The 12,392-nt window shown below is 41.2% G+C and overlaps 1 protein-coding gene across 3 annotated transcripts in view; it reads right to left on the bottom strand.

The window, feature by feature from the left end:
- The window catches only part of PDGFD (platelet derived growth factor D), a 222,222-nt gene that overhangs the window by 57,226 nt on the left and 152,604 nt on the right, over positions 1–12,392 (bottom strand). For all 3 annotated transcript variants that reach the window (XM_055306378.1, XM_055306377.1, XM_055306379.1), the window contains exon 3: positions 11,383–11,563. In XM_055306378.1, coding sequence (XP_055162353.1) covers positions 11,383–11,563 — 181 coding nt within the window. The remainder of the gene's footprint in view (positions 1–11,382; positions 11,564–12,392) is intronic.

The raw sequence follows: 12,392 nt of genomic DNA on the forward strand, positions 1-12,392 counted from the left end.
AAAAGAAAATCCGATTTACTGGGATGCCTGCGTGGCTCAGTGGTTGAGCATCTGCCTTCAGCTCAGGGAGTGATCCTGGGGTCCTGGGATGGTGTCCCACATTGGGCTCCGGGCAGGTAGCCTGCTCCCCACTCTGCCTATGTTTCTGCCTCTCTCTCATGAATAAATAAATAAAATCTTTTTTAAAAAATCTGGTTTACTGACAGAAGACGGGCAGTGAATGGGGATGGCCTTTATAAGGTAACAGAGTTGCTTTGTTGTCTTTCCCGTGATTGTCTCACAACACAAATCCTGTCTTTTAAAGTGGCTCCTCTCCTAATGCCTCCACAAGGAAAGTTAACTATGGAAGGTATGAACCAGCATGCTGTTTGATTTGAAGATAGTGTGGAATGAAGAGAACTAATTAATTAAGAGGTCTCTTTGTATGGGGCTGACACAGATTCACATTGATGCAAAGTGTGAATTAAATAACAGGAACACTAGAGCTGTTTAGTGGTATTGGGCAGCACACTCTGCAGGTTGTTACAATATCTCAAAACTACATGGTGTATTTCCATTTTACAAAGTACTTTCCCACATCTTATCTCATGTCATGCCACTGTGTACTGGGTACGTAGTGGGTGTTCATGGTATGTTCCAGAAACTTACTGAACACTCGTTCATTTAGGAACTTTCACAAACACATGCAGCTTCAGCAAATGGTGAGGCGGGATAACAGACACGACAGAATGAAGGCTCGTTGTTGCCCTTGAAGTGCTTCTAGTCTCGGGACAAGAAATGTCAACATACAACCTAAGTGTTGTAGAACAGCTACGGTGAAGTCAATGCTATGAAAGTGGTGAGATGAGCAGCAAACACGAAGTTAGGGATGGCATCATCAGAGGAAGAGTATGAAGTCTGGAGCTCCGCTTACAGATTGACCAGTCTTATCAAAGGAAATAGCCGGTAATGGGGTACCACATTAGAATCAACTGAGGAGCTTGTATAAATCAGACTTTTGAACATCCTTTCCCTGAGATCCTGATTCAGTAAGTCTAGAGTAAGTTCTGAGCACTTATACAAAAAAAAAAAAAAAAAAAAAAAAAAGCAAGCCTTAGGTGGTTCTAATCCAAACTCTTGAAGAGTCATTTTCTTAGAACTGGGATGCTTCACGCTGTTTAAATTCCACTCTAAAACTGAAGCCTATAATGCCTTTGGTACATTTTCTTCCTTTTAGCTTTAGGATTTATCACTTTTAAATGCAAATAACCGGGGATGGGTAAGGCTTTCAGGTGTTAATCACTCAGTGACTCATTTCATACTCTCTGCTGGGCCTGAAGGATTCCCCACCTCTTCTTTGGGTAGGCTACCGCTCCCTCTGTGACTCATTTCCTGATCACGTTTTCTTTCCATCAGACATGGTTACTTTCTCTGTTCTTCCCTCCCACAACCTCTTCTTTTGCATTTCAGTTATTGTTTATTACATCACCTCTTGCTTAACTTTACTGTTCTGAGGACAGATTTACCATCACATCACAGGACCAAAGGGGTGAGGGAACTCTCCAGAGCTGCTTTGATAAAGCACTAATCCCATTCATGATTGAATCACCTCCCAGAGGCCCCAGTGCCATCACACTGGGGATTAGGCTACAACATATGAATTTGGGGGTGGGGGTGGGGATGAGGAACACAACAGTGAGTGTACAGCATGAGCTATGAGCCAGGAAGTAAGCCCTCATCAGACAACAAATCTGCCAGTGCCATGAACCTGACTTCCCAGCCCCCAAAACTCTGAAAATTAACTTTGTTTTTTGAAGCCATCCAGGCTATGGTATTCTGTTACAGCAATTCAGATGGGTTAAGACACAAGACCTCTTAACCTTGGAATACTTTATTTTATTCTAAACCTCTAAAGATATTTTGGTGGTAACAGTACTAATAACAGCTCCATGTGTTGTACGTACATACACCTTACAGGTAATCATGCAGCAGCTTTATGATACAGGTGGATTCTTCCCAGTTAGCACATGAAACAGCAGCACCTTGGACAATTTAAATGTGTGCACTAGGTCTCACAGACAATACACAGATGTGAACTGGAGTGTTTCTGATTCATATATCCTTTGTCCTGTACAGAAACCTCAAAAGAATCAAACGAATGGCTTTGGCATGTCTTAAGAGCCTAGAAAGCTCCTGAGGCCTGGGCAAAGAGCCTGAGAGTGATAGAATAATAGGACCCCAAAGACCTTTTTGCCATCAGTAAGAAGCCCCAAGCCTTTCCAGGTTATTTAATTTCTTTGTGAGAAACAGAGGACCCAAATTCTTGTCTGCCACGATGTCACAGTTACAGGGTCCAAGGTAAGAACTGCTGAGGTTGGGCTGTTACTGATGCAATAAGATGCTCCTTGGGGCTAAAAAGACAGAATTCAGAATCAGAACACCAGCTTCTACAGTTCCCCTGACTTCTGACCACAACAATGGCCCCCATGCATCCACCACATCTGCCCCTCCAATGCCCACTGAATCATGCACCAAAGCAGCTAAGGTCCATTGGTGTGCTGGTATGACTGCAAATCTCTAGGATCTTAAGTCTGGCAAAACACAGGAAATGGGTTGTTAGCACATCTTCTCTTTATGCATCTCTGGGGATTGCCTTTTATTGTTTTTACTCCAAACTCTCAGATGCATCATAGGAGCTTAATGAATATACGTTGGCTTGGCTCAATTAAACATCCTGAGTCCCACTTAGAACAATACCCTGTGATACACCTTCAGGAATAAGCCATTCCCTACCTTCAAGGAGAGTGAGATGTATGATGAGGCTTTTATTGATTAAAAAAAAGACTGGAAAGAAAGGCATCAAAATATTAAATAGAGGTTATATTTGAGTGATGGGAACTGTTTTTTTTTTCCCCCTTTTTTGTTACTATTCTTATATTTCCCAAAGTATCTGGAATGTGTCTACATTATTTTTTGTTTGAAAAACCATAATGTTAATAAAGACCAACAATCTGGGTGCCTGATGGGAGGGAAAATGCATATGTGGTTGAGGAGTAAAGGCTGTAGCTTTGACATTGAATGCTTTGACAGAGGAGAGGAAAGCTTGGATTTTTGAAGACAGGTAGAGCTACAAATATGCAAATAAAATACCAGGGGTTAGAGGTGGAAAATCCTGAGGTATCTTGTTTACCAGGGAATAACACTGTTTGTCTGGAATGAAAAACGTGTAGGGAGAAGAGAGAACTGGATGGAATATTAGCTTGGAAGCAGAACATAGAAGGCTCTCAGTATTAGAATGGGGTGAGAATGGACCTGAGATTCATAGGAAATAAGAAGTCATTCACCAGTTTTCAGCCGGAAAATGATGTGGTCACAGCTCTCCCTTTAGCAGGCAAATATGTTCAGGACAGATTGAAGGTAAGAGAGGCAGACCAATCTGAAAGTGATCAGCAGGACCCAGCCAGGAAGCAATGACTACTTGATTATTTATTCATGTATCTCTCTCTTTCAGAGGTGGTTCTATGCCTTTTTAATCTCGCTTTTTTATTTATTTATTTATTTTGCCTTCCTGCCTGACTCCATTTTCAATGGCAAAATAAGGAAAGAGTCATTTTGAATCTGTAGCTCAATATTTTCACAGGTGACAGAAGCAATATTGAATGGAGGCCAGCCTTAACGGGTCACATTCCCACTGATAAAGGGAACATTAAAGGTAGCTGTTTTCAAGACTAGATGAATCCTGTCTATATGATTAATTTCTAATTCCTTTGTTCAGCTGGGAGAGGAGACTGAGTTTCCCTAAAGATCCAGAAATCTTCACCTTCCCAAAGTGGCTGATCCTACAGAGAGGGAGCAGCTCAACCAGCTCTCCTCAGAACCAGGAGCTGGCTGGGACTGAGTTCCCAAGGACTGTTACCAAAATGACAAAAGCATAAATCATGTGGGTCTGGCTGCTTCGTGGAGCACACAGCTCTCTCTGCTAGCTCTTCTGTGGGGAAATCCTTCTGTCGGTATTCCTGCCTCACTTCACAGATATGGGGGCATCAACAAACATTTTCAGTCTCTATCATCACACATTTCTTCCTTTTATCACTTCTATCCTCCTGTTTTTCCCTCCACCACATTCCCTTCCCCCATTTCTCTCTTGGGCTGCCTGCCTTTGACTCCAACCATTGGGAAAGGTCTCAGCTCCCTCCACTTCCTGGCACATCTGCTATGCAAGGTGGGCTTGCAGTCTGCCATCCGTACTGGCTGTCCTGCCTGTTTGTGACTATTTGTGACCAGACCTATGATCTTCCATGCAGTAGGAGGGGCATGTAAACATACCCCAATCTCTTCTACAGACTCCAGACTCCTCAAAATAGCCCCTGGCTGTGAATTTACATTGTAGGAGTAGCACACTGACTCTGGCTTTGGGTCCCTGGCAAGTTCTCTATTCTAGTTTTACAAAAGCATCTTGAGCTTTGGCATTTCTTGGACCACCATTAATAAAGCCGCTATTTTGGTCATTTTTTGGCTTCTTGTCTCTCTTTTCTACTGGCTAGAATAAAGAAAGTATAATAGGTGGTCAGCAACTGTAACCCCCAATGCTTTCAATGAACTCATCAGGTTATTCTGAAATGCCTTGCATTTAGGCAATCCCCTCTTCCGGGGTGATTCCCCTATCTCGGTCCAATGGAGGGGAACAGAATATATGAATGTGATCCCAGGATATGTCACTTTGGCATAAAGAGTTTTTTGAGCTGAAGGCAGTTGAGACACAGGCAAGCTCCCTGCTCTGTGCCTAGAAGCAGGATACACAACTGTGAAGGGGTCCCCATGCCATTCTCTACCAGGAGGGACAGAAGTTAATCACGAGGGACAACTCTGGACCCTCACCAGCCTGGACGGATGCCAGCGTACAGAGCAAACTGACTGCCTGGCCCTGGCTTCCAGTAGACCCACCATGTATTTGCCTTCCCACTGTCGGCTGCCTTGCAAACTCAAAGTCCTTTTCCTTCATCTTGTCACCTCTCTGAAAATGCACTGTTCATAAGATGTCATCTAAACCCCAGTTACAGCCACCCCTCCTTAGTTACTTATCATTGAGTGCTCCCCCAGGTACGTGAGATGCATGTGTTCATAAACTCGTTTTTCTCTTGCTGTTCTGTCTTCTGTGTGTCTACTCTGCAGAGAACCTGTGAGGTCAGAGGGTTAAATATTTCTCTTCTTCTCTTTCACCAGCAACCCCCAAGGGCATGAAGTTAAGCACCCCTCCTCCCTGTGGACCCTGGATGTCCCACACACATTTCGTCACCTATGCCCACTGCTTTATAATCATGTGCCTTCCTCCCTCACAGAAATATCACTTTCTTCTTATTATCCACAGTAAGTTCTCGGAAATATTTGTTGAATTTATAAGTGAACATTAGGTAGAGATATTTTTTACTGAGGTTCGCTTCATAGCTTTTTAAGAAAGAAATAGTGCTCTGTTTTAAGCCTATCTTAAATATACAAGCCTTTTCTAATATCGTTGAATAGCTTTTTCATTTTTTTCTCTTTTTCTCCAGCTACCAAAATATTAGTGCATCAAAGAGCACGGTTATAGAGCAAAAGTTATAGGTATATAAAGAGGCACAGTCCTTTAAAGTTACTACAACTTTCACATTCTCAAGGACGAAAGTTTACTTTGTAGTCTGCTCACAGAATTAAACCCTAGATAAACAGGATGCTGGACTCTTCAAGTGTCATTAGGCTGCCTGCCTCCCTCTCAAAGCTGGAAATGTGTTTACTCAGCACACAAGGAGTCATCTGCTCATGTGATTAGCACATGGGGTTTATGAGGAAAATTAATTACAATAGTCAATGATTGATTCAAATACTGTGTTAGAAATGACTAGTCAACATGGAAGAAAACTTTCCCGAAATCAGAAAACACCTGTGGACAATATATGTGGGGCTAAGCTGCCTCTATGGACCAGAGGACACCATAGAGGAGATGTGAGGGGAGTTTATGTATGATTTTAGATACATTTTTCTGTGGAGGGTTACAGCTTTCATACCTCATGGAGAGCACCGATATGTGAGCTCTCTGACCACAGGGAAACCCATAACCTGTCCATGTTTACTGTCACATTTGTAGAGTTACATAATCTATGTTCCTTGCCTCCCTTGTAAAATAAGAGGGTTGACCTAAGTACTAGATCTCAAGGATACTGCAGCTCTATTCTTGAAACCAGCCTTCGTGCAATGCATGGTTTCATAGCAACAGACTGATTAATTACGATGTGGCAGGGCCTAAATGGAAGACTTCATATGTTTAATCCTCACAGTGACCCACAGGGTTGGATGCTGTTACCTCCTCATCATCATCAGGACTGGGACAAATTATAAGTTCTATGAGGGCAGGAACTGTCTGTTTTATTCACTACTCTACTCCGTATGTGTCACAGTGCACGGCACATAACAAGTGCTCAATAAAAAGCTGCTGAAACATGCACTGAGGCCAATGCATGACGAGCAAAAATGATCAGGATTAGGCATTAGGGCCAGATATCATGATTGTGAGATTTCATTCCACCTCACTTCTTTGTCTTCTGTTTCCTTAATCCTTTTTTTTTAATCTATGGGCTCCTCTTCTGCTCTCTATACCCACCTCCGGCAGGACCTCAATTTCCCCCAGATTCCCTTCATCCACAGTTTGCTTCTGGATCTATCCGTACCCTTTGAGAAATTATCCATTGTTCTAAGATTACATTAAATTTTGCTCTTCAGTCATGAACTTGATTAAAGTCCTCATTATGTGTTCAGGTTTTAGAAAAGCAATCTGGTTAAAATGATGAATTCACTTCAAAATGCTCTACATAATCAGTGAAATTTTAGGACATTTGTAAAATTTCAAGTCACATTTATCTATCCTTCCCTACAAAGTGATGCAACAGTGAGACTCTGTCCTTAACAATGTGCATTTCAACCCACATCCACTCAAGTTCCTACTAGGCTTGCTTGCCAACTTGGCAGCCTACTACACCGACACTTACCTAGGGCTTTCAGAGCATGGATTTGTCTCACCTGCTCAGCTCCCCTCCTGTTTGGTTTTCTTTTTTCTTTTTTCTTTAATATTTATTTGTTTATTTGAGAGAGAGAGAGAGAGAGCCCTCAACTGCACATGGAGGGGGGAGCAGCGGGAGAGTGAGAGAATCTCAAGCAGACTCCTCACTGAGTGCGGAGCCCAGTGATCCACAGCCCTGAGATTATGACCTGAGTCAAAACCAAGAGTCTGACACTCAGCTGACTGAGCCACCCAGGGACCCCTGTTCCCCCTGTTTGACCCTGACCATGCCCCTGGTTTTCTCTCTGAACCACTTTTTGTTTGAAGTCTTGTTGGGACTTTCTTTGTTATCTAGACTTAGCTGACTCTCTAAATGCTGGAACTTTTGAGAGAGATACACAATGAGATAAGCTGAGATGAAGACACAAAATCTCCTTTCTTATCCTGAGAGGAGTTAGGTGCTGTCCTCATTCCCTCTCTTATGTCTGCTCCCTTCCAGCAGCCTGAATTCCAAGACACCAAGAGAATTATTACTGTCAAAGGAAAGAGGTCTTCTCTTTTCTGTTTCAGGGTCTTATTATTTGCTGTTCTTTTGCTCAAAGCACTTCTGCCATGGCTTCTTGTGGGTACCTCCTGCAAACCTTCCAGGCACAGTGCAAATTTCACACCCACAGACCTTCCTTGACATGCTAGCCGGACTGGGCTCCTCCCTTCATCATTCTCCATTATACTACTCACTTATCTTCTTTCCTGCTTTTACTGAACTTCAAGTAATTTGTTTGTAAATATATACTGACTTCCCTATTTACTTATGTGTTTATTGTCTGTTCTTTCTGTTGCCATGTGAGATCCTGAGGGCAGAGACTCTGCCTGTATTTTTCACTACTGTGTCCCCAGGGCACTGGGCTGAGCTAGGTCTAGCTCACAGTAGGCATTTAATGAACATCACAGCTTTTAGAGCTCCAAACCTCCAGGACGGTATATTCATAAGGAAGAAACTGATGGAGACAGCTCCTCTGTGATCACCACCCTGACCTTGACTGTCCTTGGCTTCACACACAGTCCTGGCTGTATGGCCAGAGCACCAATAGATGTTCAGAATGTCCAGCAATGTTTATGACTGTGAAAATTAAGACATAATTTCCACACATTTTACAAATAAAATGAATAGGGTTCTTCACTCTCCAGCTTTGTCTGAGATTTCGACTTTGGATAATCAGGAATGAACTCCCCACACCATTAGTTTGTTTTTGTTCAACCAATGGGTTAAGTTTTAGATGAACAAAATTGGAATCTGCAAAAGTTGTTATAATTGAGAATCTTATTCAACTCCTTGGTTTTATTCCTCCTTTTTCTTCTCTTCCTCCTCTTCTTTTTTCCCTTTATCCTTTCCTTCTTCTATTTGAAATAATTATTTAAAATATAAAATCATGTTTCAAACAAAATTATAACACATGAACTACTCCTAACTAAAAATAAGTGATCTTGATCTTAACCATTACTTTCCTACCTTTTGCTGGAATGAAAAATTGACTACAGATGTATCCTGGACTTGGTATTCCAAACACGTTATGAGCACAGACCATGTAAATTTGCTTCCATTGCACAGGGCTCTAATGGTCCTGGACACTTGACATTAATAGCCTCAGGGAAAGTCCTTTACACCTGGAATGTCATGGAGGTATGAGGAAGAAAGAGGTTCCACGGGAAGAAGAGAGATGAAAAGGGAGAGATGAGAAGGGAGGTGGTAGGGACCTAACCAGATGGCTACTTGTCATCTTCTGAGACCACTCTGTCTCCTCAGGATCTATTCTCAAGCTCAAATTTTCCTAGAACCTAACATGCCTTAAGGTAGGGATTGCAAAGCAGCTGCACTCAAACCTTCAAAGTTTTGTGGGTCTGAGTAACATTATAAGAATAATAATTTAGATACACCTAAAGAGGGCTTGCCATTTTTAATCTCCTTGTCTCTGTATTAGCTTATAGTTGGTCAACTTTAGGTTTTAAGCCCAGTCTCTGTAGCATATGACTTTATAAACACCTCTTTAAAGTCTCTGCAAGTACAACATAAGCACAAGTAAAATGATCTTCCCAATACACTCCTCAAGCCATAGTGATCTGTCCCTGTTGAGTAAGAACCAAATGGAATAGTTTTATCCAAAGCCACACAGCTGTACAGTCTATACACACCCAAAGGGTAAACTCATTCTACCTCTTGGGATTCAGCCACCAAAGCACTTTGGCTCTAGGTGATCATATTTGGTGCCAGAAGCTTCTAGGAGCAGTAAAGGAGCCTGGAGCTCTTCCCAATGAATGCAGACCAAGCAGTCAGTAGGGAAATACACAAAGAAGTTATAATTATCCTCATTCCTAAAACCCACGACTGAATGTCCTGGTGGAGGTGAACAAGTAAGAGAGTAGAGCAATGCCAGTCTCTATGCAGACCACAGAGGCTGTTCAATAGGCCAATTACTACTGGCTAATGAATGAGTGATGAGCCTGCACCATAACTCCAAATGCTCCAACAGGAGAATCTTTCCCAAATCCTACCTGTTCTCCTTTTCTTAAAAAAAAAAAAAAAAAAAAAGTTAAGGTGTTTCTACCTGACTTATGGACCATTCAATTTAGTCATAACCAAAATTTTACAAAAAGTATTTCCATTAGCAAAAAGAATGCTTGATATTTTAAGGGAAAAGAGGTCCTCCACTAAGCCCATCCATCATCATTCCAACATGCCAAGCCTGCTTTGTCCACGAACAGCAGAGGATAGATGTATCAATGGATACATTAAAAGGAAGAAATGTAGGAAATAACAGTTCACATTTCAAATTGAATGTGGAGCAGCACTGTGTGTTTCTGATAATGTAAATCTTGCTTGATGGATTATTTTCAAATTAAAACTGGAACCAGTGTCACTTCATGCTATTTTTTCATCTATTCTGAGGTAGAATTCACTTAGTGTTTAATAACTCACTATAATGCAAAAATTAAAAAAAAAACAACCAACCACCCACATTAGACATAAAAAGCAAGATTTTCTTCCTTTCTAAATTTAACTCACAGAAGAAGAGCAAAAACACTAACTGACCCCCATCATAGCACTGTGTTCTATGTTGACATCCACACATTGAAAAGGGATGGAGCCCACCTGAATGGGAATATAATGTGTTTGTCGGAAAACAAAAGGCAATACGCTAGAACACATGAAGGATTCAGGGATTTCTAAGATAACATATAGGTAAAATTATCCCAATGTCTCCCTGAGCTTAACCCATAGAGCCCAGTACTTCTGCTTCATTGCTCATTGTTCTCACTCACCACTGCTTTGTAATTGTCATCCTGACCAGATTATAGACTCTGGGGGATTCAAGAGCCTGTCTGTCCTGCTCACCTTTGTTTCTACTATACCTGTCAGAGTGTCTGACAATGAGCAAGAACTTGACAGTGTCTTGTTAATGACTGATTGAGTAAAGCAGACACCTGGTGGCGTTTAACCCAACAACTAGAATTAACTACAATGTAGATTTTGATGCAATATGAGGCTGAGCAATTTCTAATAGTCAGAGCCATTTAGAGTTGGGAATGGTGGCTGGTGTGGTTGAGGAGAGGTGAGATCACATGCAAGCGTGAGTGTAATAAACAGTATGAAAACTCCTGGGTCTGGACTTAGGCTTTAGGATTTTTAAGACACTTGCTGACTCTGAGGCTCTATGATCATAACATAGACCCTTCCCAAATTTGGGTCATCACTTAAACTAGAATCATTCAGACCCTTCTCTGTGGTTGGAATTAAATAGACAAATTTTTAAACCAAAGATGGTCAACTCTCAAGTGCCTTTTTTTTTTTTTCTGTACATTTATCCTACTTCAGCGAATCAAAGGTAACACTGCTTCACTATCAACTACTTTACTTTTCCTATTTACTGTGCTTCCTTTCAAAAGGTGGACCCAGGGCAGCCCCGGTGGTGCAGCAGTTTAGCGCTGCCTGCAGCCCGGGGTGTGATCCTGGAGACCCGGGATCAAGTCCCATGTCGGGCTTCCTGCATGAAGGAAGAGGAGCCTGCTTCTCCCTCTGCCTGTGTCTCTGCCTCTCTCTCTCTCTCTCTTTCTCTCTCTCATCAGTAAATAAATAAATAATTCTTTAAAAAAAAAACCAGAAAACAAAAACAAAAGGTGGACCCAAGGGTAGACTTAATAGCTCCACATGGTATTCCTCACTGAAGAAAGCTTCACCTTATTGGTGTAAGGTAGGAACAAACCATACCCAGAATTAATAAAGTTCACCCTCCCACTACCACATTTAATCACAGAAAGTATCTCTCTACTTCATGAAACCAGTGTCTGCTTTGAATCACAGGATTTAGGCTACTTACCACAAAAGAATAATAAATCTTGAATCCAGGTTTAGCCACAAAGTAGTCATCAGACTTGAATGTTATTTTAATTTGGTTTGTTCTTGATGTTATCCTTGGGGGAACTTCCTTGTGTCCACACCACCGTCCTCTAATTATGGTACTGGTTTCAGATACATCTTCAACTTCCACAAAATCATACCTAGTTTCAGTGTGACATAAACACAATTTGATTACAGTAGACTTTGAAATGCATACTTCCACTGAGAAATTAAAACATATGTGATTTCTCATGACCTACCAGCTAAAAGGAAAATTAAAGCCCACATAAATTTTTAAAGGAAAGCTAGTTTTTTGGGTTAAGTTTTTCAAATTCAAGCTTCAATAATCTGAAAGAACCCTTATGCACATTTAGCTATGAGTATTTTGAAGTCATCAATAATTAAAATGGGCCACTTTCTGAGTATGTTGCTTTTAAGGGTTTCCTAGGCAAACTAATAACTATACTAGTAACCTACTAGTATAGATTATAATAACTCTAACCTATTGTTATCTATTATCTTATTTTTGGAGATAAAGCTCTAATTGTATGTCCAATTATTTACTATATAAAGTTTTTCAAACAAATTCCCACTTTGAATTAATTCACCACATTCAGTGCTTCCTTAAGAAATGATCTGTACCTATACAGCATACAGAATTAGCATTATGTTACATCATCTCATTACAGAAAATAAATGGTAAAATTAATCATTATTTTCTCTTTTTGGAAGCTGTCTTATGGAAGGATCATATAAAATATAACAGTTATCATAATGAAAAGCATTATGACTTTGGGGAGGGATGTGCCAATAACCATTACTGGAAACATCTGGGCTGCTTAAGCCAGGGTGTGAATGAGCTTGAAGAACCCAGGTTCAGCTTTGACGTTGGTCAGAGGAACACGGAATGCCAAGGTTGAAGACATGGGGAGGTCTCTCTTGGAATGTTCCATATAACCTTTCCATCGCACAATAGAGCATCTTCTAGGG

The sequence above is a fragment of the Nyctereutes procyonoides genome, unplaced genomic scaffold (genome assembly GCF_905146905.1).
Source record: "Nyctereutes procyonoides isolate TBG_1078 unplaced genomic scaffold, NYPRO_anot_genome, whole genome shotgun sequence".
Classification (NCBI taxonomy): domain Eukaryota; kingdom Metazoa; phylum Chordata; class Mammalia; order Carnivora; family Canidae; genus Nyctereutes; species Nyctereutes procyonoides.